Raw genomic sequence first — 25,665 nt, 5'->3', positions numbered from 1 at the left:
AATAGAAGAAAGTAGGGAAAACCACTAGACCATTCAGGTATGACCTAAATCAAATCCCTTATGATTATACAGTGGAAGTGAGAAATTAGACTTAAGGGCCTAGATCTGATAGAGTGCCTGATGAACTATGGACTGAGGTTGGTGACATTGTACAGGAGAAAGGGATCAAGACCATCCCCATGGAAAAGAAATGCAAAAAAGCAAAATGGCTGTCTGGGGAGGCCTTACTGAGCTGTGGAAAGAAGAGAAGCAAAAAGCAAAGGAGAAAAGGAAAGATATAAGCATCTGAACGCAGAGTTCCAAAGAATAACAAGAAGAAATAAGAAAGGCTTCCTCAGCGATCAATGCAAAGAAACAGAGGAAAACAACACAATGGGAAAGACTAGAGATCTCTTCAAGAAAATTAGAGATACCAAGGGAACATTTCATGCAAAGATGGGCTCGATAAAGGACAGAAATGGTATGGACCTAACAGAAGTAGAAGATATTAAGAGGTGGCAAGAATACACAGAAGAACTGTACAAAAAAGATCTTCACGGCCCAGATAATCACGATGGTGTGATCACTGACCTAGAGCCAGACATCCTGGAATGTGAAGTCAAGTGGGCCTTAGAAAGCATCACTACGAACAAAGCTAGTGGAAGTGATGGAATTCCAGTTGAGCCATTTCAAATCCTGAAAGATGATGCTGTGAAAGTGCTGCACTCAATATGCCAGCAAATTTTGGAAAACTCAGCAGTGGTCACAGGACTGGAAAAGTTCAGTTGTTATTCCAATCCCAAAGAAAGGCAATGCCAAAGAATGTTCAAACTACCACACAATTGCACTCATCTCACACACTAGTAAAGTAATGCTCAAAATTCTCCAAGCCAGGCTTCAGCAATATGTGAACCGTGAACTTCCAATGTTCAAGCTGGTTTTAGAAAAGGCAGAGGAACCAGAGACCAAATTGCCAACATCCGCTGGATCATCAAAAAAGCAAGAGAGTTCCAGAAAAACATCTATTTCTGCCTTTTTTTTTTTTTTTTTTGAGCTCAAACATCCATTTATTTCAAAGCAGTAATAATTTAAAATTATAAAAACCTTTCCGCTGTTGAACATGTAGAGGGTGAGGTCAGAGACAAAGGGGAGGGAAGGTGGGACGCCCGGGCAGTGTGTGCGGGCGCCCGGCCCAGCCAGGTTGTCCCTGGGGAGGCCGAGCTCCCTCCGCAGCTTGGAAGAGTGGGTCCTCCGAGCCTCCTCCGCGGCGGGCCCGGTGGCGCTGCAGTCCGTGGGCGCGTGGGCTGTCTGCTGTTGCCCTGGGGGCTGGTTAGCCGGTTTGCTCAGGAGCTGCTGGCCGGGTTCTCATTGCCAGGTGAGCTGGAGGACGAGGAGGAGGAGGAGGAGGAGGAGCTCACCACAGCCAGGCCCGGGGGGTCAGTGGCCGTGTTCTGTCCTGTGAGGCTTTTTCGGCAGACGGGGCAGCTGTCGTGCTGCTCCAGCCAGGGCACGATGCAGCCATTGTGGAAGAAGTGGTTGCAGGGCAGCTGCCGCACATGCTCACCCAGCCCATAGTCATCCTTGCACACGGGGCACTCCAGCCCCGAGCCAACGTGCTCCTCAGTCACGGGCACGGTGGGGAGGGCCTGGATTTTCTCTTTGTCTGCGGGTGGGGGACCCGAGTTTTCAAACTGATTAAGGAGCTGCGTGATGATGGCGTCCAGGCTGTTGGCCCCCCAGGTGTAGTCCATCGGGTTTGAATGCAGGACGCCCCAGGGACCCAGGCCCAGGTTGGGGATGGTGGCCGGGGTGATGATGCCGTTGACCAGCTGCTGGATGATCCCTTCCAGCGTGGGGTCGCCTTCGTGCCGGCCGGTGGCCCGCCGCGCGGTGAGGCGGGCGCAGGGCTGCCGGGGGTCGTACGGGTGCCAGGAGTCCTGCTCTCGCTCCCGCCGGCTCTCGGGGTCCCTGCTATCATCAGCCTGTGCCCCAGCGGGGAACGTGGGGATCTCAAAGCTGTCGTCAAAGATGCCGAAAGCAAAGTGCCCATAGCCCTGCGGCAGCGTGAACAGGGGCTGGTCCACATTCTCGAACGGTTGCTGCCGGCTCTGGTCCGCAGAGGCTGTGGAGGGGGCTGAACCATTCTCTGCACTCCTGTTCTCTTCTGGAAGCTCCTCGATAAACCCAGACTCGCATCTTGGGCAGATGTAATCCGGCAGGCGCGGCACGATCTCGACTGAGCAGCAGTGGCAGAAGTACCGTCCGGGCTGCGGCGACGCCTCGGCCATGGCCACCGCCGCCTCCTCCGCGGCGCCCGCCACCGGCTGTTTGCTGCTCCCTCGCCGGTTGTTTGATTATATCTAAACGATCATGAACTTCCTGATGTTCAAGCTGGTTTTAGAAAAGGCAGAGGAACCAGAGATCAAATTGCCAACAGCCAGTGGATCATGGAAAAACCAAGAGAGTTCCAGAAAAACATCTATTTCTGCTTTATTGACTATGCCAAAGCCTTTGACTCTGTGGATCACAATAAACTGTGGAAAATTCTGAAAGAGATGGAAATACCAGACCACCTGACCTGCCTCTTGAGAAATCTGTATGCAGGTCAGGAAGCAACAGTTAGAACTGGACAAGGAACAACAGACTGGTTCCAGATAGGAAAAGGAGTACGTCAAGGCTGTATATTGTCACCCTGTTTATTTAACTTACATGCAGAGTACATCATGAGAAATGCTGGGCTGGAAGAAGCACAAGCTGGAATCAAGATTGCTGGGAGAAATATCAATAAGCTCAGATATGTAGATGACACCACCCTTATGGCAGAAAGTGCAGAGGAACTCAAAAGCCTCTTGATGAAGATCAAAGAGGAGAGTGAAAAAGTTGGCTTAAAACTCAACATTCAGAAAATGAAGATCATAGCATCCGGCCCCATCACTTCATGGGAAATAGATGGGGAACAGTGGAAATAGTGTCAGACTTTATTTTGGGGGGCTCCAAAATCACTGTAGATGGTGACTGCAGCCATGAAATTAAAAGACACTTACTCCTTGAAAGAAAAGTTATGACCAACCTAGATAGCATATTGAAAAGCAGAGACATTACTTTGCCAACAAAGGTCCATCTAGTCAAGGCTATGGTTTTTCCAGTGGTCATGTATGAATGGGAGAGTTGGACTGTGAAGAAAGCTGAGCGCCGAAGAATTGATGCTTTTGAACTGTGGTATGGGAGAAGACTCTTGAGAGTCCCTTGGACTGCAAGGAGATCCAACCAGTCCATTCTGAAGGAGATCAGCCCTGGGATTTCTTTGGAAGGACTGATGCTAGAGCTGAAACTCCAGTTCTTTGGCCACCTCATGCAAAGAGCTGACTCATTGGAAAAGACTCTGATGCTGGGAGGGGTTGGGGGCAGGAGGAGAAGGGGATGACAGAGGATGAGATGGCTGGATGGCATCACTGACTCTATGGACGTGAGTCTGAGTGAACTCCGGGAGTTGGTGATGGACAGGGAGGCCTGGGGTGCTGCAGTTCATGGGGTCGCAAATAGTCGGACACGACTGAGTGAGTGAACTGAACTGAATGCCCAGAGGTCTCTAAATTTTATTTCCTATTAAGAGGAAAAGGGGCTCCTACTATAAATGCTGATTACCAATCTGGGGCAGGGTAGTGGTTACTGGAGGGGAAGGGGCAAGGTTGAGGGAAAAATGGGTAAAATGAATCAACTGTGTGGTATCAGCTGGAAACTAAATTTTTGGTGGTAATCAAGTTGTAGGGTAAACAGAAATAGAACATAAATGTTATGTAAACCAGTGTTACCTCAGGAAAAAGTAAATTAAGAAAGTAAACATTTCATTCCTGTAGATTTAAATGCAGGTCTGTTTAGCTTATCTGTGAATATAAAGATACTAAACAGCTGTTTGCTTCTTCTGAGAGGCCAAAACCCCTTAGAAACTAGGATTCACTTTTACAACAGGTACAATCTTCAAATCGGACCCTGAGTTTTAACATTCATATGTCTTATAGAAACGACAAATTAGCTTTCCTTGCTCTCATGATCTTTAAAAAGCTATAGAGAGAAAAACAAACATATTGTTTTTATAAAATAATTAAACCCCAAAATGAAAACTGGCATTTGCTAGAACCAACAAAGCCAAACACAAGAGGTAGGCAACCACTAGGGAGGACACAGTTATTATAGACACAGGTCTCATTTACAAGTTGCTTTTCAGTTAACTCGGCTTTAAACTGAATATACTTACTTTCTCTATATTCTATTTCTGCTTCCTTACGAAGTTTTTTCTCTCTGGCAAGAGCTTCAGGACTTCCCCAAACTTCCAAAGATCTATGTACATACACATGGCCACCATTCAGTAATATAATTTTAATGACTTCATGAAAATCATATTTAAATCTAGACAACTGAAAACTATATGAAAATTTAACAAATCATAGGTCCTTTAGGAAAAATATAAAGCACTTAAGAAAGTTTTCTAAATTAAATCTACACAATAAGAATAAATTCAACAGCAAATTTTCTTTAAAAAAATCTAATTTTTTTTGCTAATTAATATATACTAGTAACTCTCAAACAAATCTGCAAATGCAAAAATATTCTGCTTTTGGATTTTCCTGGTGGTCCAATGGCTACAACTCCGTGTGCTCCCAATGCAGGCGGCCTGGGTTTGATCCCTCGTTGGGGAACTAGATCCCTCGTGCTGCAACAAAGAGCTCATATGCCACAACTAAAGAGTTTGCATGTTGCAACTAAAGATTCTGCATGCTACAACTAAAGATCCTGCATGCCACAAAGAAGATCAAAGATCCTGCGTGTCACAATTAAGACCTGGTGCAGCCAAATAAATAAATAAAAGTAAATACTTTTATTTAAATACTTTTTTAAAAAAAAAGTATTTTTTAAAGTATTTTATTTAAAAAAAGTATTTTTTAAATACTTTTTTAAAAATATGTATATATTCTGCTTTTAAAACATATCATTTTAAAAATTCTGAGTCTATCTAAAATGGATTTTTATTAATCCCAAATTCAGCTTGTATTTTATCCTAAAAGAACTATGTTCTTACTTTGCCTCCACATCTGATCTCAAGTATACAGTAAAGGACTCAGTATCTTCATGAGGACTTCGTCGTCTGATTTTTCGAAGCTGTTCCAGATCACTGAAGAAAGAAATATGTTGAATTTACTCAGAGAAGGTTCATATAGTTCAGGATTATTAAGGGCAGATAAAAACCACTAAGCCTCATTTTCGGAGAAGGCAATGGCACCCCACTCCAGTACTCTTGCCTGGAAAATCCCATGGATGGAGGAACCTGGTGGGCTGCAGTCCATGGGGTCGCTAAGAGTAGGACAAGACTCAGTGACTTCACTTTCACTTTTCACTTTCATGCATTGGAGAAGGAAATGGCAACCCACTCCAGTGTTCTTGCCTGGAGAATCCCAGGGACAGGGGAGCCTGGTGGGCTGCCATCTCTGGGGTCGCACAGAGTCGGACACAACTGAAGTGACTTAGCAGCAGCAGCAGCACCTCATTTTAAAAGCTAAAGGTGGATAGCCTGTAAAAATCAGTTTAAAGATGATATTTTGTACATAAAACTGGTTTAGAAAGAGTTGAAAACCTAAGAATTACTCTTGACTCAATATAGATACCATAATATAATAGGTAGTGAGTCAAATCCTTAAACAGTGCTTGTCCTTTATCTGCTATGGATATACCACTGCAATATCTGAAGTATGAATAAAAAAAAAAGTAGAAAGAACACAGATTAGAGTATTACTCCTCTATTTGAGAATGTAAACTTAATATTCACAGTCATTTGTTTACATCCAGATTAATTGTCATTGTTCAGTCGCTAAGTCGTATCTGACTCTTTGCAAGCCCATGAACTGCAGCATGCCAGGCTTCCCTGTCCTTCACTATCTCCCTGAGTTTGCTCAAATTCATGTCCAGACTAATACTAAGTGGTAATATCATTCATAGGTATCAATTTATAAAGAGTATATGTCAATTTCATGCCATTTAATTATTTTCCTTTCTCTTAAATTCTGAAAGGTTGATACATGCATCAAGTCACTCTGCTAAACAGTCATTCTAAATTTGATCATTGGTCTTCCTAAGGAAATTTTGTAATAGCAATAAAAGACCTATAAACAAAAATCTGAGGAATTCCCTAGTGGCCTAGTGGTTAGGATCCCGGCTTTCTTGCTGTGGCCTAGGATCAATCCCTAGCCAGGGAACTAAAATGTTTTAAGCCGTGTGCTGCAGCCAAAAAATAAAAAAGTAAAGGTCTAGATCAGGTAGCAAAAGATACGTATTCTGATTCCCACTCTGTCACTGACTCACTAAATGAACCAGGTCATTGCTAACATCTTTATTATATTTCCTGGCCTATAATATGGAGATACCTATACCTAACCTACTTTACTCACAAAGTTTTTGTATGGGAAACAAAATATAGTTTTATAGCATTATTACAATTGGTTATTGTTTCAATATTTATAGAAGTTATAAAACTGATTATAGGAATCCTTATTTACTGATATTATACCATATGCTACCCACTCCAGTATTCTGGCCTGGAGAATTCCAGTCCATGGGATCACAAAGAGTCAGACGCGATTAAGGGACTTTCACTTTATACTCTAGAAGATGTACCATGGTGGGGGTGGTGGAGGGAGAGCCTAGATCATCTGATGTCTAAATTGCCAAGAAATCTTCCACTTAAATATATAGCTTTCCTAGACAAAAGAGGGGAAAACATTTAAATTTGTAAAAAAATATACCTCAATAAATCTCTTCAGTTAGAAGAAAATAATAAGATACCAGAAAGAAGTAAAATAATTTACACTCAACACAAACCACAGCTGGAATGTGAACATAATAAAATTGCTCTACCAAAAAAACCCCAAATTTTAAAGCTATATTAATATACAAATACTCTTATTGATAATTCTGCTACATGTTAACAATAGAACTCCTAAGGTTCTTATGTAACACATAGATTTTTGAAGAACCTACTTTTTTGAGTTAAAGGAGCCAAGAAAGACTGGAATTGCTCAAGCTGGAGCAGTCTTCAGTTTAATAAGCTAACAATTTTAACATTTAAAAAAAAATATTTTTAACTGAATAAAAATATTTCTTCAATTTAGGAAGGAACCACAGTAAAGTTTCCAAATGGATGGTATCTGGTAACAAATTCTATGAAGTAACTGGTTATTTAGATTAGATAGAACAAACCACTACATTTAAAAAAAAATTACCATACCTGGATTTGAGGCAGAACTCATTCATCGCTCTGACTCCAGTGATGAAATTATTCTGAGTATACTTTGGTCCATATTCCCTCTTTTTAAGAACTGCTTTGACTAAAACCAAAGAAAAGGAAAACATACTAAATATGCACACTGGAAGTCACATTTGAAGATAAACATATACTAATTTTTAAGTGGGGTCACTAGTGAGGTCCATAGAAAACAGGTTTTTCCTGATGCACTGGATGGCATCTGGGGAAAATAAAGTCTACTTCAAGTACAGAATGCTGCTGCTGCTGCTGCTAAGTCGCTTCAGTCGTGTCCGACTCTGTGTGACCCCACAGACGGCAGCCCACCAGACTCCCCCGTCCCTGGGATTCTCCAGGCAAGGACACTGGAGTGGGTTGCCATTTCCTTCTCCGATTCATGAAAGTGAAAAGTGAAAGTGAAGTCGCTAAGTCGTATCTGACTCTTTGAGACCCCATGGACTGCAGCCTACCAGGCTCCTCCGTCCATGGGATTTTCCATGCAAGAGTACTGGAGTGGGGTGCCATTGCCTTCTCCGCAAGTATAGAATAGGACAGAATTAAACTCGCAACCACCCAGCTTTTAACTCCATAGTTCATCAGTGCATGCTTGCATGCCAAGTCTCTTAGGTCATGTCCGACCCTTTGTGACCCACCAGATTCCTCTGTCCATGGGATTCTTCAGACAAGAATACTAGAGTGGGTCAGGGGATCTTTCCAACTGATGCCAAAAGATCAACCCTTTGTCTAAAGGACACCTTGCAAAGGTATCACTGGTCTGTTAAATCGTACTAGTACAATTTAAATTGCTTGGAAAATCTAAGTGAAAGTGAACTGAAGTTTCAATTAAAAAATTACATGCTGGTTCAGTGTTTTATAAACACCGGTGAAACCAGCATTAAAAAAAAAAAAACAGAAAGTAATCAAGGAGTATTGCATATAATGAAGAATCAGCAGTTTTTGTGAAAACTTTTGTTTCAGTTACATATAATAATCTATATATATACTAAATCATTAGTACTTCCTATGTGGGTTGCAGTCAAAAAACTCTGAAATTCACTGAACGATTTCACATAAAGTAACAAAGGTGAAATAAATATATGTAACATTTTTATTAGTTAAAAATTATAGGAAGTTAATTATAGATTATAGGTAAAACACTGCCTTCTATTAAAATATTCCCCTATTATCAAGCATCAAACTGTTCATAAAAAATGACACATCAATAACAAAATACCAATTTGGCATCAGTTATACCCTGTGGATTAAAAATTACAGCCAACATTGGTCTGTTCATTTTTATAAAGTTAGACTTTTAGTCACATGATATAGATAAATAGCATAAGCATATCTTGGAAAAGCAGGAGAAATACAGCAGAAACTCATGTGTTCTGTTTCAAATTGTCGCCAAGTTACTTCATATTCTATTCTCATATCTAGTAACTACTAAGTCTTCTGTTGTACTTGCAAACTGAAAGAATAAATTAAGACTAAATTATCCACCACTGAAGAAGGTAAAAAGACTCTTAAAACATAAACTATGAAAGTCAAAATTCACAAATCATAGTTAATAAGAACATTTCAAAAATAAAGTTCAATAAAAAAATCAAAACTTTATTTGAAAAAAGTATATAAGGAAGTTCAGGTTTCTTTTTGCATAAGTTTAAGTCTCTGAACTACCTTATTGTAATAATCCTAAAATATTAAATTCAAATAAGCTTCTCAGAGAGGAGAAATACATCTCTCTTCAAAAAGATTAATTTTTTCTAATTACTTTTTAATAATTTCTTCAAAGTATCTAGAAATCCCTGTTGGCCTGTCCTGGCCCAGATTATTGATGGTAACACAACATTAAGTATTCTTAATTGTGACCATACAGTATATATCATCTCCAAAGTTATCCTATAAAAAAGAAGTCCCATTCTCAGCACCACCATAGAGGAGAAAACTATGACTCAGAAAAATCAAGTGAACTGCTCAAAGCCATAAAGCTGGTACATGCTAAAGCTACAAACTGAATTTACTTTTGTCTGACGCCAAAGCCATGGTGATCCTACTCACAGAATTAGTACCTCCATGAAATATGCTACTTTGGACATGGGAGCCATAGCCCAATTATAAAGAAGAGAACTGCAAACAAGAATTCCTTCATTACTTAATCACTCCTAGAAATGGAAATCAAGAATGTCCAAACTATCTCGATTTCAACATGCCACAGGTATTGGCCTCTAGTTCCTTATTAATCACATTACTTTTCTAAAAATGATAAAACCTTTTTTATTTGCCTTTACTCCTTTCTTTGGGCTTTTGAAAATAACAATTACCATAAAATTTATGACCAGAATGCAAATTTCAGTAGAAAATTAGTTTATAAATAGAACAAATCCTTATGGTCAATATATTTTTTTAAAAGTAAAAATGAATACACCTTTATAACCATAAAGATATCTATATAAACTAATTTTATATATTTAATTCAAAACACCTTTATAATAAAAAACAGAATAAAATATATTTACCTCTTACTTGGAGAGGTTCTTGCTTAATAATTGGAGCTTTCAGTTCTGCACCCATATTTTCTGCTGTAAAGATTAAAAGTTATTTTAAGTAGTTGTTTTCATATAAACCCTATAAACTTAATTAACATTTGCTAAAACAATCTGCTGCTGCTGCTGCTAAGTCGCTTCAGTCGTGTCCGACTCTGTGCGACCCCATAGACGGCAGCCCACCAGGCTCCCCGTCCCTAGGATTCTCCAGCCAAGAACACTGAAGTGGGTTGCCATTTCCTTCTCCAATGCATGAAAGTGGAAAGTGAAAGTGAAGTCACTCAGTCATATCAGACTCTTAGCAACCCCATGGACTGCAGCCTACCAGGCTCCTCTGTCCATGGGATTTTCCAATCTGGCAATGTATAAAAAAGATAATATATCACAGACCAAGATAAATCCGAGGATTTATTTTAGGAATGAAAGAGTAGTTAAACATTGTTGTTTAGTTGCTGAGTCACGTCTGACTCTTCTGCAACTCCATGGACTATAGCCCGCCAGGCTCCTCCTCCGTCCAGGGGATCTCCCAGGCAAGAATTCTGGAGCAGATTGCCATTTCCTTCGCCTGAGGGTCTTTCTGACCCAGGGATTGAACCTGCATCTCCTGCACTGGCAGGGAGGGTTCTTTACTACTGAGCTCCCAGGGAAGCCCAGTTAAACATTAGAAAATCTATTAATTCCTCTCATTAACAGATCGAAGGAAAAAAACTGTAGAATCATTTCAGGAGCTAACCAAAAAGCACTTAAAATACAGCACCCATGCAAGTTTCAAACCTTTTTAAGAAAAATTAGCACAAAAGGAATTTCCTTGGAGGGTAAAGCAAACCTGTAACAAACACCGTATTCAATGGTAAAAATTTAGACGCAACCCTTTAAAACAAGGAACAAAACAAGGGCACATGCTGTTGATTTTTCCACCCCTAAACTGTTCTAGAGATGCTCTTCAATGAAGAAAGGATGGCTATTAAATGGTTATTGGAACAACGGTACAACCCTCCCCCACTTCAAAAAACATTTAATAAAATGAAACTGTAATCTACCTCACACCATAACCAATTCCAGGAAAATTAATGATTAAAGACTAAGGTATTTATATGATTAGGTGGCACTAGTGGTAAAAAATCCACCTGCCAGTGCTGGAGACGCAAGGGGTGAAGGTTCAATTTCTAGGTTGGGAAGATCCCCTGGAGGAGGAAATGGCAACCCACTCCAGTATTCTTGCCTGAGAAATCCCATGGACAGAAGAGCCTGGCCGGCTACAGTCCATCGGGTCGCAAAGAATAGGACATGACTGAGGCAACTTAGCATGCATGCATGCATGATTAACAGACAACAATATATAGAGAAAAGCAAGCTGCAAACCGGGCGACTGTATTTCCAACAAATACAATCAACAAAGGATAAGTATGAAGAATACTTAAGAATTCCTCCAAATGTGTTAAGAGAAAGACAGAAAGGGGCAGAATACAAGAACAAACTTGCACAGGAAATGCAAATAACTAATAAACATGTGAAGAGATGATAGCCTCGTTATTAACAGAATCCAAATGAAATCACAAGATGCCATTTAACAACCACTGGATTACGAAATATGAGAAATATGACAACCCTAACGTTGGCAAGGGTATGGAGCAATGGCAAGTAATACACTACTGGCTGAAAGACAAACAGGGATAACCAAACTGGCATTATCTAAAGTGGCTCAGACGGTAAAGCGTCTGCTACAATGCGGGAGATCTGGGTTCGATCCCTGGGTCAGGAAGTTCCCTGGAGAAGGAAATGGCAACCCACTCCAGTACTCTTGCCTAGAAAATCCCATGGATGGAGGAGCCTGGTGTCCATGGGGTCACAAAGAGTCGGACACAACTGAGCGACTTCACTTTCACTTTCAATGTAGCTGAACACAAGCATAACCTACAACTTAGCAATTCTATTTCTAGGTCAACATACTCGGCACACAGAAACTTGTACAAGGGCATAAAAAGATGAGCATTCAAAGCAGTGCTGTGTTCTGCTGTTTCAAACTGGAAACAACCCAAACGTCCACAGGCATGAGAACAAATAAAGAGACCATGTTATATTCATTCAGCAGCATTTTGTACATCAATAAAGAAGAAAAAACGTAATAATGGCTATCTTTCTTTGCACCTTTACTATTAAGGTAACTGCAAGCATTATTTAAGCACTTAATGTGCATCAACTCATTTAATTCACACAAGAGCCCCCAAAAGTATATGCTGTAATTATCTCAATGAAAATTAATGAACCAGACACATATACAATTAAGATAAATCATGGCAAAAAATTTTAATGAAAAAATAAATCACAGAAGCATACAATAAACTATCACAATAAACTAAGCTAAACAATTAAGGACATATACAATTGTCTAAATCTATTCCTTTTTTCTTACTCAAGAGACGGAAACACAAAATTCAGGACAGTCACATGGATACAAAGGGTGAAAGGAACTATGAAAAGAAGTATTAAGGATAACAAGAATGTGATCAAAAATGCAAGGTCAGGTTAGGTGGTAAATTACAAGGTTAGGTGGTAAATTATAGGTGTTGATTACATATATTCTTATACATGTATCAAGTAGTTTGTAATAAAAACCTCATCCTTAAAATATCTTCCCTTATTATATTTATACCCTCATTCAATAATAAAATAACATTTTTGAGCCTATTAACAGCTTACATTTACTAACTACTTACCATGTGCCATACACAGTACTATGTCCTTGACATGCATTATTTCGCTTAATCCTCATAAAGCTGCTCTGAGGTAAGTACTATTATTATCTTCATCTTATTTATCTTATTTGGAACTTGCCTCAAAGTCACATAGCTAGTATTTTAAATATGGAAGCACAGTCAGGATTAAAACCCAAGTCATTTTATTAGTCTATTCTTTTAACCACTTTCCTACACTGCCTCTATATTTAAAATAATATTTGGTTTATAAGTTGATATTTGTATGTTTTCAGGAAAAGAGGACAGAAGTGAAAACTGGATCAGCAATGTGGAGATCACTGGTAACCTTTTGACAACAGCAGTTTCAGCAGAAAGAGTAGTGATGGAAGCAACAGGTAGAGGTGAGAAAGGGAGATGAGACAGTGAAAGCAGTATCTGGACTTTCAGTAAGAGCTGGAAAAGAGAACGGAATCAAGGAATCATTATTTATCAAAAATAAAATAATGATTTTATTTTTATAGAGGTAGAAGTAATGAAATAGGGAAAATAATCGTTTCTACATATTTAGAATATGCATCTATATAAATGATAGGCAACACCAGACTTCTGCCACCTTACTGTCTGTCTTGTTTACCATCCTTTTTTTTTTCTTGCCTTTATTTTTGCCTTTCTGGCCATCTGTTAGATTGATAAAATTGATAAAATTTTCTATATTCTCCTCTCACCCCACCTGCTGGTTTTTGAATTTACAAGATTAAAGTTCTACTGTTTTCATGATTCCATTTAGAAACTTAACATACATGCTTTCCTGTCAATCTCTCTAATCATCTGTAAGGTTATTCACCATCTCTACCTTCCTCTGAACAAGAAAAGTATCTGTAACCACTGAAATTTCTTTTATCTTACTACTCTAAAATTTCAGCATTTAATATAAAGTTTACTTTTACTATCAATAACTTTACTAACACATTTAAACTATTTCTTGCTCTTCATTGTCCCAACCCTTCTTTGCCTGAGTTTACTCTGCAATCTGTAAGAAACATGTATTTGAATAGTTGTGTTTTTTTTTAATATGGGTGGTTTAGTAGTAAATGATAAGTCATCTTTACATGTGAAATGTTATTTTGCCTTTCCCCTGGAATGATTATTTGCGCGCTCAGTTGCGTCCAACTCTTCGTGACCGCATGAACTGTAGTCTGCCAGGATTCTCTGTCTGTGGAATTCTCCAGGCAAGAATACTGGAGTGGGTAGCCATTTCCTTCCCCAGGGGATCTTCCCAACCCAGGGACTGAACCTTCATCTCCTGCATTGGCAGGTGGATTCTTTACCACTAGTGCTACCTGGGAAGCCCAAGAGCCCATAAGATTGAACTTATAGATGATATAATCCTTCTAAAGCCCCAGTGATTATTTAGACCATGTAAAATTCTAGGGAACACTTATTTTTCCTCTGACCATTTCATGGACAGTACTTCAAATCATTCCTCCTTTATTTTCTGCATATTGTTGCAGATAAAAAGTCTACGTAGGAAACGAGTTGCCAGTCCAGGTTCGATGCACGATGCTGGATGCTTGGGGCTGGTGCACTGGGACGGCCCAGAGGGATGGTATGGGGAGGGAGGAGGGAGGAGGGTTCGGGATGGGGAACACATGTATACCTGTGGCGGATTCATTTTGATATTTGGCAAAACTAATACAATTATGTAAAGTTTAAATATAAAATAAAATTAGAAAAAAAAAAAAAAGTCTACTTCAAAAGAGTAATAACAATTGTACTAACAACAGCCTGACTTTTTGAAAGCTAAGTTAGGTTGTTTCTTTTTCCGTTTTGAAATCTATGGATTTCTTTTCATTTATCCTGTTTAGTACTAAAAGTGTACTTTTGATCTGAAGATTGATTTTCTCAAATTCTGAAAAATTCTCATCCATTATCTCTTTATATATAATTTCTCCATCCTCTCTCTGAAATGCCTGTTGAATATAGGCTAAAGCTTCATGCCTTTCAAAAGCTTTTTCATTTTTTTGGAAAATCTTTTTACTTTCCTATGCACGTTCAGAATGAATTTCAATTTACTAATTTTCTACTTGACTATAGCCATTCAATATACTATATTCTTATTTTAATGACCACACTTTCATTTCTAGGCATTCTCATTGGCTCGTCCAGATCTACTTCTTATGCTTTTATTTCTGTCAGTTTGTATTTCAAAATATGAGTACTTCATTTATTCTTTTGAGGACATTAAACTTATTTGAAGCAATTTGTGCTGTTATTTTAAAATTATCTGGAGTTAATTCATATTTGATTGTTGATTTTGTTGGCTTTCTTGTGTTAGAATTCTTTGTGCATTTTTTACCGAGATATATTGACATAAAGTTAAGGTGTATATAATACATTGATTTCATTAACTTATATATTACAATATGACCCTTCCTGTACTTCTAAATTTTGGAATTTGCAGTCTTATTCTGAATAGGATATATTGTTTCACTCTCCTCTTCATGATCTATTGTCCAAAACTCAATCCGACCCTTCTGTCCTGAACCAGACCTCACACTGCCACTGTGAAATAACTATGCTCCAGTTTAGTATGCCAGCCAGCAAAAAGGTTTAAGTTCCTGTTCTTTCTGCTGCCTCCACCTACCCTACAGCCTCCTATAACACAGAGCCCCAGATGACAAATAGAAGAGGCTAGCTTCAGCCTCCTATAGGAGGATGGATGGGTAAATTCACAGTCTGAGTCTGGCTATGCATGTAGCACTTACAGATCCATTATCACAAATGAGCCAAACTTCTGGCTGCCAGTGCCTGCTTACAAACCCAGAGGCCAGTATCTTCTGTTTCAATTCCTGGACATATCTTTTTTTGAGTCCACTTACTTCTTCAGTTTTCTCTTTGTATATTCAGTCTATCACACCAGTAAGTGAGAAGTTGAATGGTTACCTCAGAGTATTCTTTCAACAATGCTATTGCTATCTGATCCAAATTTCTGCCAATCCATTGATTTACCTTCTTTTAACGCTCTTATGTATAAATTAAATATCAACAGAATAGGCACTTATTCTATTGTGCCTATTTATTTATTTATCAAAAACAAAACTCTCTTCTAAATATAAGCAAAAAAATCTTACCTGTAATATTTAGTATATTTCTCAATTATTTTTCAGGGAAAGCCACTGGGGAAATGACTTACATGGTATATTATGTTTTCATAACTAAAACATATACAGAAAATCCAAAAAGGCTTTATTTTTTACTGTTCATCAGATTCTAAGTAAGTTATAATGACACACTGGTTAAAAACAAACAAAAAAGAGGCCTAAAAACACTTCTATTTAATTAGTAACTATGGCTTCCAATATTTGACACTGATCAGTTAAATGACTGATATTTTATTTCTGTCTGGCTATACAGCAAACAAATTCTAAAGCATCTTTATCTACAGAATCTACGTTTATCAATTACTTAAAATTTTGTTTTGGGGAATAGAGCCCTGGGCAGATAAAAGTGAAGGGGTGGGGTAGTGGAATATTAAGCTTTCAACACTCATCTAGTGTATGAACAACTGAAATCTACTATTTAAAATTTCACAGACAGCCGTTCTTTCTACAATGATGAAAGTCATTCAAACAAATCACATAAAATGAGGTGCTCTAATACTGATATTTTTGGATATTCTTCTTAGCACAAACTGTCTAGATATTACTAAATATATAGTGTTAAGACTCACAAACAAGAAATGCTAGTAAAAAGCTCAAACACATGTAGGAATACTTTTTTTACATACCACATCTTAATAAATTTACACTGGATCCCTGGAGTAGAGTCTTGATGATTTCAATAAGCAACGAGACATGCTATCCATGAATATCTCCAGACATTTTGTTTTAAGCTCAAGCCCTGGCTGTTTGCCACACATCTGCTGTCATTAGCAAAATTAAAACTGATTTTACTAAAATTTAAAACATCTGAATGCTCCTTAAAAACTTAACGATTCCTTAGCAAGTCTCTGCCTCTTAATGAGCTGTTTCTGACTTTATCATGTGATTTGAATTATTCAAAAGTCAATCTCAAACTCTTAAATATACAAATTATCTTTCAATCAAGCAATTACTTGCTGTCTATCTGATGGTTGGTAGTTTAGTCGCAAAGCTGTGTCCAACTCTTGCAACCCCATGGACTGCAGCCTGCCAGGCTTCTCTGTCCATGGGATTCTCCAGGTAAGAATACTGGACTGGGTTGCCATTTCCTTCTCCAATCTGATGCCTAACAAGGTCTAATCTGGCCTAAGAAGATTCTGAAAAATTAAGCCCAAAATAAAACCATCAGTAAACAATGTAGTCCTAATATAATAGAATAAACTAATATTTAAATTTCACAAGTCAGCAGAGAAAAAATAAACTGAGTCACAGATTTCAATTTCAAGCATTCTGTAAAGTAGAACCAACATTAAATATCTTTGCCTGAGTCAATGTTCACCTCACAATAGCATTATAACATGTTTTACCTTTAATTACATTATTCCACGACCCGTTTCTTCTCAATGTTCTAAATAAATATGCTTATTTCTTGAACTTAGGGACTCATGATCCTCTCCATTCCTTCATCCTCTAATACCAGACTCTCAATATTTACCCCAGCAGTTCTTCATCACAAGGAAAAGAGAAGAAACTCACTAAAACTGGATAATAAGCCCAAAAAGAGGATGCGGCTTGGGGAAAAGGATGAAGAACAGGCATGATAAACTGTCCTGCAGTATCTCACCGTGCACACTGTTCACTGAACCCAGGGTAGGTAAGGTGTGAGCTAAGAGGCTGGAAGAAAACTAGAAGAGCCGTAGAAACTGCAGATGTGTTTATTCTCTCCGGGCTGGCACAGCAGCCGTAGCAGCAGCAGACACACTGTGTTCTCTCCTCTCGTGATTGACCCAGCGTACACAGCTGTGGGTCTGTGAGGGTCCTCACAGCCTCACCACCATATTGCAACCATAACGTAGCCCCAAGGGCTTTTTCAGCTGGAGCTTATATATACGTGCATACAAAACAAAAGCATGGTAGCCTGTGGCCAAGTGGTTACCTTGTCACGTGCATGCACAGTGCTATAAGTGATCTCAGCTGTTACATAATCATTATTTACAAAACGTGGGGCAAGAGTGAGAGGGTATGGGGGTGAGAGAGCCTGACCACCGCCCTCTTGGCTAATTTGCTCTTTCCCTGCTGCTGCTGCTGCTAAGTCGCTTCCGGCATGTCAGACTCTGTGCGACCCCACTGACGGCAGCCCACCAGGCTCCCCCGTCCCTGGGATTCTCCAGGCAAGAACACTGGAGTGGGTTGCCATTTCCTTCTCCAATGCATGAAAGTGAAAAGTGAAAGTGAAGCCACTCAGTTGTGTCCAACTCTTCGAGACCCCATGGACTGCAGCCTACCAGGCTCCTCCGTACATGGGATTCTCCAGACAAGAGTACTGGAGTTGGGTGCCACTGCCTTCTCTGGCTCTTTCCCTAGATAAACATAAACACAGATTTCTCAAGGAATCTGTAAAATCTTTCCTGTGAAAGACATCCAACTAAAGGAAAGATGGTCTTGAAATGTTTATTATTCTTCAAACACTCTTCTCCTAACACCATCCTCTCCTTGGCTTTTCTCCTACCTCTCCAGGCTGTTCCTCCTCAACTATTCTTTGCAAGCTTCTCCTCTTCCACCTGTCCCTTACTCACTGAGGATTTCAGACTAGCTCTTACCTCCCCAATCTAAACTATCCCCCTGTACTGTCTCAAACACACTTATGACTTCAGTTACCACCTGGATATAGCTAAAAACTCCTAAATCTTTATCCCCAGGTTAGAACTCTATGCATTTACTCATTTACAAAATTTATTAAACCCCTACTAAAAGCAGACATTACTTTGCCAACAAAGGTCCATCTAGTCAAGGCTATGGTTTTTCCAGTGGTCATGTATGGATGTGAGAGTTGGGACTATAAAGAAAGCTGAGCACAGAAGAATTGATGCTTTTGAACTGTGGTGTTGGAGAAGACTCTTGAGAGTCCCTTGGACTGCAAGAAGATCCAACCAGTCCTTTCTGAAAGAGATCAGTCCTGGGTGTTAATTGGAAGGACTGATGTTGAAGCTGAAACTCCAATACTTGGGCCACCTCATGTGGAGAGCTGACTCATAGGAAAAGACCCTGATGCTGGGAAAGATTGAGGGCAGGAGGAGAAGGGGACGACAGAGGATGAGATGGTTGGATGGCATCACCAACTCAATGGACATGGGTTTGGGTGGACTCTGGGAGTTGGTGATGGACAGGGAGGCCTGGCGTGCTGCGGTTCATGGGGTCGCAAAGAGTCAGACATGACTGAGCAACTGCAATGAACTGAACTATAAGCAAAGTACTCTAAGCACTGACAGAGAAGGCAACCACACCCCACTCCAGTACTCTTGCCTGGAAAATCCCAAGGATGGAGGAGCCTGGTGGGCTGTAGTCAATGGGGTCGCTAAGAGTCGGACACAACTGACAGACTTCCCTTTCACTTTTCACTTTCATGCACTGGAGAAGGAAATGGCAACCCATTCCAGTGTTCTTGCCTGGAGAATCCCAGGGATGGGGGAGCCTCCTGGGCTGCCGTCTATGGGGTCGCACAGAGTAGGACACAACTGAAGCAACTTAGCAGCAGCTAAGCACTGAAGTTCCTGCTATGATGAGGTTTGGAAACAAGGGGAAAAAATAAATAATACAGATACTGAAAATATCAGTTAGTAATAAGTGATGTCCACACAGAGAATTAAAATTACTGTAATATCAAGGACTGACTGGGTGTGCAGAGTTGACATGTCATGTAAGATATAAATTACCAAAAGGGGTCAGCCAGATGAAGAAGGGCATCATGGAAAGTTAAAGCAACTAGAACAAACACCCTGTAACAAGAACAAGCTTGGTATTTTCTTGTTTTCTAAGAACCAAAAGAAAAATGGTTTGACTAAAATACAGTGATAAATGAGAGTGGAACCAAGGAGCCCAGAGAGGCTACTGCAGCAATCCAGCCAAAGAGATGATGTCTCACAGTAGAAAAGTAGTACAACCACTGCCTACTAGTCGTCATCTGTTAGAATGCCCCAGAGGCACCTACAGTTCAGATGTCCAAGACTGAGCCCTCAACTTCTCATTAATACACATTCCAGCCTTGGTATTTCTACTTTTAGAAGTCAATGAAATCACCAATACAAAAGCCCAGTCAAATCCAATAACCATGCACTGTCCTTTACTGACTCTCTCTTTTAGTCCACCAAATTCAGTCAAGTCAATTATTCAGCTCCTAAATTTCTTGCACTCGCCTACCCCCTTAAGAAACTCATTGCCATTAGCCTAGTCTAGAGCCTGATTCACATCCGTTTTCAGTTCCTTCCTCTGCAATCTATTTTCCAGTCTGCATCTAGTTATCTTTCTAAAATCTTAAATATGATTAAGTGCTTCCTATTCTCAAAATATTCCAACAGATTCCCACTGCCTCTGAAACAGTCCACACTCCTGAACAAAACCCTGATCTGATTACTGTTTACCTCTTGAGTTTCACCCCTTTCAAAACTACCAACCCCACCATGAGGTGCTCTACTCACTAGTCTGATCACAATGAACTACTTGCAGTGTTATCTTTTCTTCCCACCATTCATCACACCAATACCTACTCTCAGGTCACTAATCAGATAGCACTTCCCTATGGAAACCGTCCCCAGCCACTCAAGACCCAGGTGTCCCTCCAGCACACAGCACTTCTTCCACCACAGTACTTACTATACTTTTTTTGCTTAATTTTCTGTTTCAGTAATAAAAAATATAAACTCATTCTCATGTGCTGCTATATAAAAAGTGCTCAATAAATACTTCTTCAATAAATTAATGAATAAATACAGACTTCTTTTTAATGCCGCAAAGTGGACTAGATATCCTGAAAATGTATCTTTTCAAATGCATTCCTAAGCTAGCAAAATGATCTGAAGGGGGCAAAAATGAAGGGAAAGCAGGATCTCTATAGAATAAGAGAGCACACCAAAGTTTCTTCCCTGATGATTTCTGTTGACCCTTACACTCTTTGAGGTTCTATTTCTACAGTTATGCCAAGTGTCTAGCTTTGTTTCTAGGTATCTCCTGTTAGAGTCTCCATCTCTAGCAGAATTCTCTAGAATTCTGGTAACAGGAGATATCCAGAAACAAAGGTAGACAAGGCATAACTGTGACCTATAAAACACATATGGGGCTTCCCTGATGGCTCAGTGGTAAAGAATCTGCCTGCCAATGTAGGAGATGCCTAGGGTTTGATACCTGGGTTGGGAAGATCCCCTGAAGAAGAAAATGGCAACCCACTCCAGTATTCTTGCCTGGAGAATCCCATGAACAGAGGAGGCTGGCAGGCTACATTCCATGGGGTTGCAAAGAGTCAGACACAACTGAGAGATTACACAACAACAAGAAAAAACACAGAAAAGGAGTCAGCAAGGAAGTAAGCCTGCCCTGACTTGTGTGTTAAGTAGTGGAGAAGAAAAAACTCCACTGGATATCTTAGGGATAAGGCAGCTCACACAAATTTACAGTCTGAATTCATACTGCTAACATGGTCCAAAAATCTTAAGCTGACGATTTAATTTAATGTGGTCCCAAGTTGTATCCCCAGCAGCTAAGAGAGGCAAATGCAAACTCTCTATGCAGGAACACATTCTCAATCAGAGACATCAAATAGTTCAAAGATATTAAACCACATGGAAAATGAACAATTCTCAGTTTAAAAACAGATCATCATGAATGAAAGCTGGAAATGAAGGAAAAAGGTAATACAATAAAACCAAAATATTTCAGATAGCAGAATTTTCAGTCATAGAATATAAAAATAGCTATGTTTAATGTCTAATAAAAGACAAGTTTGAAAACACACAAGAGACCAACCAAGCAAGCTGAAAAATAAAAATACACTATTTCTAGAAATGAAAAATACAATCATTAGAAATAAAAAGCCCAACATGGTACCAGCCAGCAGATTAGAGGCAACTACTCAGAGAAAATTAGTATACTACGTAGACTTAAGAAAATAATCCAGGAGTCAGGCCAGAAAGATAAAGAAATACAAAGTATGTCAGAGAGGTTTAGAGACATGAAAAATTATGCAGTAAACATTTCAGATTTCTTAATAGAGTTCCAAAGGCCAAGAGAGAGTTGAGAAGCAGTAATAATACACACCTCAAGGGACGCATGCTAAGTCAGTTCATCTGTGTCAGACTGCTTGCAACCCTATGGACCGAGGCCCACCAGGCTCCTCTGTCCATAGTGTTCTCCAGGCAAGAATACTGGAGTGGGCTGCCATGCCCTCCTCCAGGGGATCTTCCTGACATAGGAATGGAACCCAGATCTCCTATGGCTCTTGCACTGTAGGCAGATTCTTTACCGCTGAGCCACTGGGGAAGCCCAGCAACAGTGACAGAGAACTGCAGAATTCCAGAATTGTAGAAAAACAATTCTCAGATCCAGGAAGCCCAACAAATCTCAGGCAAGGTAATATACCTCACTCATTTCATAGTAAAACTAAACTTTACACCAAAGAAAAAGACTTTCAAAATAAAGTTAAATTTTAAAAGCAAACAGAAAAGACATGAAAACAAAGGCATGATATCTGACTTCTCAGCACTAACAGTGTCAGCCAAAAGACAATGGAATAAGCTATGTATTAAATGTGCCTTTACCATGAAAGAGTCTCACCTAAAGAAATTTCTATAGGATGTATCGACACATCAGATAGAAAAGCAGAGACATAAGAAAAGATGGTTAACAAAGATATTAGATTAAAAATTTAAACAAATAATGGTATAAATTTTAGAGAAGGAAAAGAGAGGAGAACAGATACAAGCTACCAGCCAGCAAATAACATGTAAGTTGAGAATGGGCGACCACAGTGAACATTCCAAACCCTTTGTATGTTTCAGAAGGAAAGTAAACTTTTCAATTACCCTTAGACTTAACACATACATAAAGCATATACCTCCCAAGCAAGCGTGTGTACGTTGCGTATATGAGGGTAAGAGGATAATGGAATAAGAAAACTAAGATTTTATTAGGAGGCAAAAAAAATTAAACACACACACACACACAGGGAAGCACATGATATAATGGCAGAAATATGTCCAAATATATCAACGACTGTAGTAAATGTAATCAGACCAAACCTTCCATTAAAAGACAAAGATTATCAAACTAGGACAAAAAAGCTTGAAGTCAAAGGACAGGAAAACTGGGAGACTGGAATTGACATATATATATTACTATATAGTATTACATATAATACTATATTAGATAACTAATGAGGATCTAAAACAATTTAAAAATTAAAGATTAATGAGCAAAACAGCTAACTGGTCATTAAAAATGATTAACAGGGGACTTCCCTGGTGGTCAGTGGCTAAGACTCCAAGCTCCAGTGCAGGGGCCCAGGTCTGATCCCAGGTCAAAAAACTAGATCACATGCTACAACTAAGAGTCTGCATGCAACACCTAAAAGACACATGCTGCAACCAGCAATCTCGCATGCCACAACTAAGACCCAGCCCAGCCAAATAAATACTTTTTCTTAAAAATGAATAACAGAATAAATACAAAGGAAGCAGAAAGGAAAATATAATTAAGTAAGAGTAGAAATTAATGAAATAGGAAACAAAAATACAATATAAAGATTGAAAGTAAAAAAATTATCACTTAGTAAAAATAATAAAATTGACAAAGCTCAGGCAAAATTAATCAAGTAAACAACCACCACCAGGAATGAAATTAAAAAGAATACATATGCTATTTTAAAATGTATATAGAGAATATAATGAACTTTATATCAATAAATTAAAAATTTAGTTGAAGTGGATAAATCACTGGAAAAAAAATGGAACTTACCGAGTCAAAAAGAAATAGAAAAATTAAAAGAAATTAAGTTAGCTCCTCATGAAAAACACACTAGTTCAGATGGTTTTACTTATAAGTTCTATCAAACATTCAAGGAACAATCTCATGCAAACTATTCCCATATACAGGGGGAAAAAAACTTTTTTAAAAGATTTATACATACCTGCTTCATCAAATGAAGGTACTTTTTCCATTTTCTGAGATTGTGATCCCTGTCCTTCTTTCTGAACATTTGTGGAATACAACTTTACTTGATTCAGTGTACAGCATGGAACACTGTTTGAAAAGCTTCCAAATGTTACTAAACTCTGCCATTCTAAAAGAAAAAAATTTAAATTTCAAACAAACTAGTAATAAGGATTTTTATACCCAATAAAGCCTACCTATGATTAGAAAGAGAACAAAATAACAGTAAAATCTGTACTCTGTTAAATACCCAAATGCACAACGTTAAGCCACCCTTTCCGTACAGGTGTTTCACCGGCCCTTAGGTATACAGCGTCCATATTCTGTAAAGGAAACATAAAGATAACATTGCTTCTTTTCTCACTTGCAAATTTATATAGAAATTTTTTAATTACATAAAGTCAAATAAACATTTATATTATTCAGCTATTCTGAAAGGTCTTTGGCATATAAAAGGTACTCTTTATTTTGTATGTTGGTTGCATGCTAAAAGAAAATGGCATAATATACCTTTCAAAATAAGAACTCTGAAAGGAGAAAGGTCATGAGGGCTTTCTACTCAAAATTACATTGCGTCTTCCCTCTGCTAGCTGAAACTCGGTCCTCTTCCATTTCACATTCACTATGTGAATTATATGAATCAGTCAGTCATACTGTCACTGATTTTTTAAAATCAGATAAATAAATCAACATTTGGAGAGATTCCTCAGTATATGAGGAATAATGATGATGAGTATATATTGAGGGAAGAATAGAAGTCTAATTACAAAGCACGTTAGCTGCTACATCTGGGTTGATTGTGGGCTTTGGAGGGCTGAAATAGAAAAATGTAGTCCACATTTGCATCAAAGTGGTAGAAAAGTAAATCTGTCTCTACTCTTGGGTGACCCTGTCTCCCTGTTACTTTTTATGCTTAGGACTGAAACTTGAAAACCTTGTTTAGGTGCAATTTATACATTTTCTAAAATTTAGGTAAAATAGTGAAATTATATCATTAGAAACAGTCAAGTTAAACATTTAAGAGTTCAAACTTTTCTAACTGCTTAATAATGATCTTCCCAAAACGTTAATTCATGTACTTGCATGTGCAGATTGCCTTCTGAAATCAAAGAAAATAAATATTTTTTTAATGGCTCAGAGAATTCATCAGGAACATCAATTACTGTGAATATCAAAGGTAATCTGAAAAGCATGAGGGACATAAGGCAGCCTTAAGTATTCACTCAAATTTCAGGCTTAGAACTTGTTTTCTTGAAAAACTTCCTGATGCCAACTTAAATCTTTCATTTGGCAAATATTTGTTGAAGGCCCAGTATGGTTTTTTTTTTTTTTTTTGTCATTTGATGCTACTTATTAAAGGCTGAGTAAAGCAAATATAACAATGTATCTTCTTTCATATTAAAATAAATATGTCACTAAAGGCTAAAGCAAACCCTCCCTGGAAAACCACCCTCCAGGAAAGCATCTTCACCACCACCACCACTGGTGTTCTGACTTGTCAGCCCTATTCAAAGTATCTTTTGTGATTATTACCAAACAAAAACAATATACCACTAACATTTTTTTAATCCACTGATGAAATACTTCTATAGACATTGTGCTAAGGTGTTTAAAGAGGGATTACTAATCTAAAAGTCTTGCCTCAGAAGATGACAATATATTCGTAACTTGATCCTCGATCTTGTTCAAAGTTCTCCTGAATTTTAAAAATATTTTATTATAAAAAATTTTAAATATATACAAAGGTAGAAAAAAACAGTACAATAAACATACATGTACTTCTTACCTAGCTTCAACAATTATCAATTCATGGACAACTTCATTGTATCTCTACCTCACCAATATCTCATCTACATATTAATTTGATGCAAATCTCAGACATAAAATAATTTCACTCATAAAACTTTCAGTATGCATTCTAAAAGATAAAACATAGCTATACCACCATTGCAAGTAAAAAAAAAAAATCTTAATATCATGAAAATAGCCTCAACTTCCAATAATCTCAATTTTCTCAATTTTCTCAATTTCCAGTGTTG

At 38.5% G+C, this 25,665-nt stretch overlaps 1 protein-coding gene and 1 pseudogene across 2 annotated transcripts in view; both read right to left on the bottom strand.

The window, feature by feature from the left end:
- SLC30A9 (solute carrier family 30 member 9) overlaps positions 1–25,665 on the bottom strand; it is an 88,510-nt gene that overhangs the window by 52,249 nt on the left and 10,596 nt on the right. The window contains exons 2-6 of the mRNA XM_027544386.1: positions 23,604–23,756; positions 9,787–9,849; positions 7,256–7,355; positions 5,057–5,149; positions 4,235–4,317 (exon numbers count right to left, since the gene is read on the bottom strand). Of these exons, the coding sequence (XP_027400187.1) occupies positions 4,235–4,317; positions 5,057–5,149; positions 7,256–7,355; positions 9,787–9,849; positions 23,604–23,756 (492 nt within the window). The remainder of the gene's footprint in view (positions 1–4,234; positions 4,318–5,056; positions 5,150–7,255; positions 7,356–9,786; positions 9,850–23,603; positions 23,757–25,665) is intronic.
- LOC113894242 lies at positions 1,015–2,377 on the bottom strand (annotated as a pseudogene). Its single transcript, XR_003511522.1, has one exon. The product of XR_003511522.1 is annotated as an E3 ubiquitin-protein ligase RNF126 pseudogene (transcript).

This window comes from Bos indicus x Bos taurus, chromosome 6 (assembly GCF_003369695.1).
Source record: "Bos indicus x Bos taurus breed Angus x Brahman F1 hybrid chromosome 6, Bos_hybrid_MaternalHap_v2.0, whole genome shotgun sequence".
Taxonomy (NCBI): Eukaryota; Metazoa; Chordata; class Mammalia; order Artiodactyla; family Bovidae; genus Bos; species Bos indicus x Bos taurus.
This window is presented reverse-complemented; position numbering and strand designations above follow the sequence as displayed.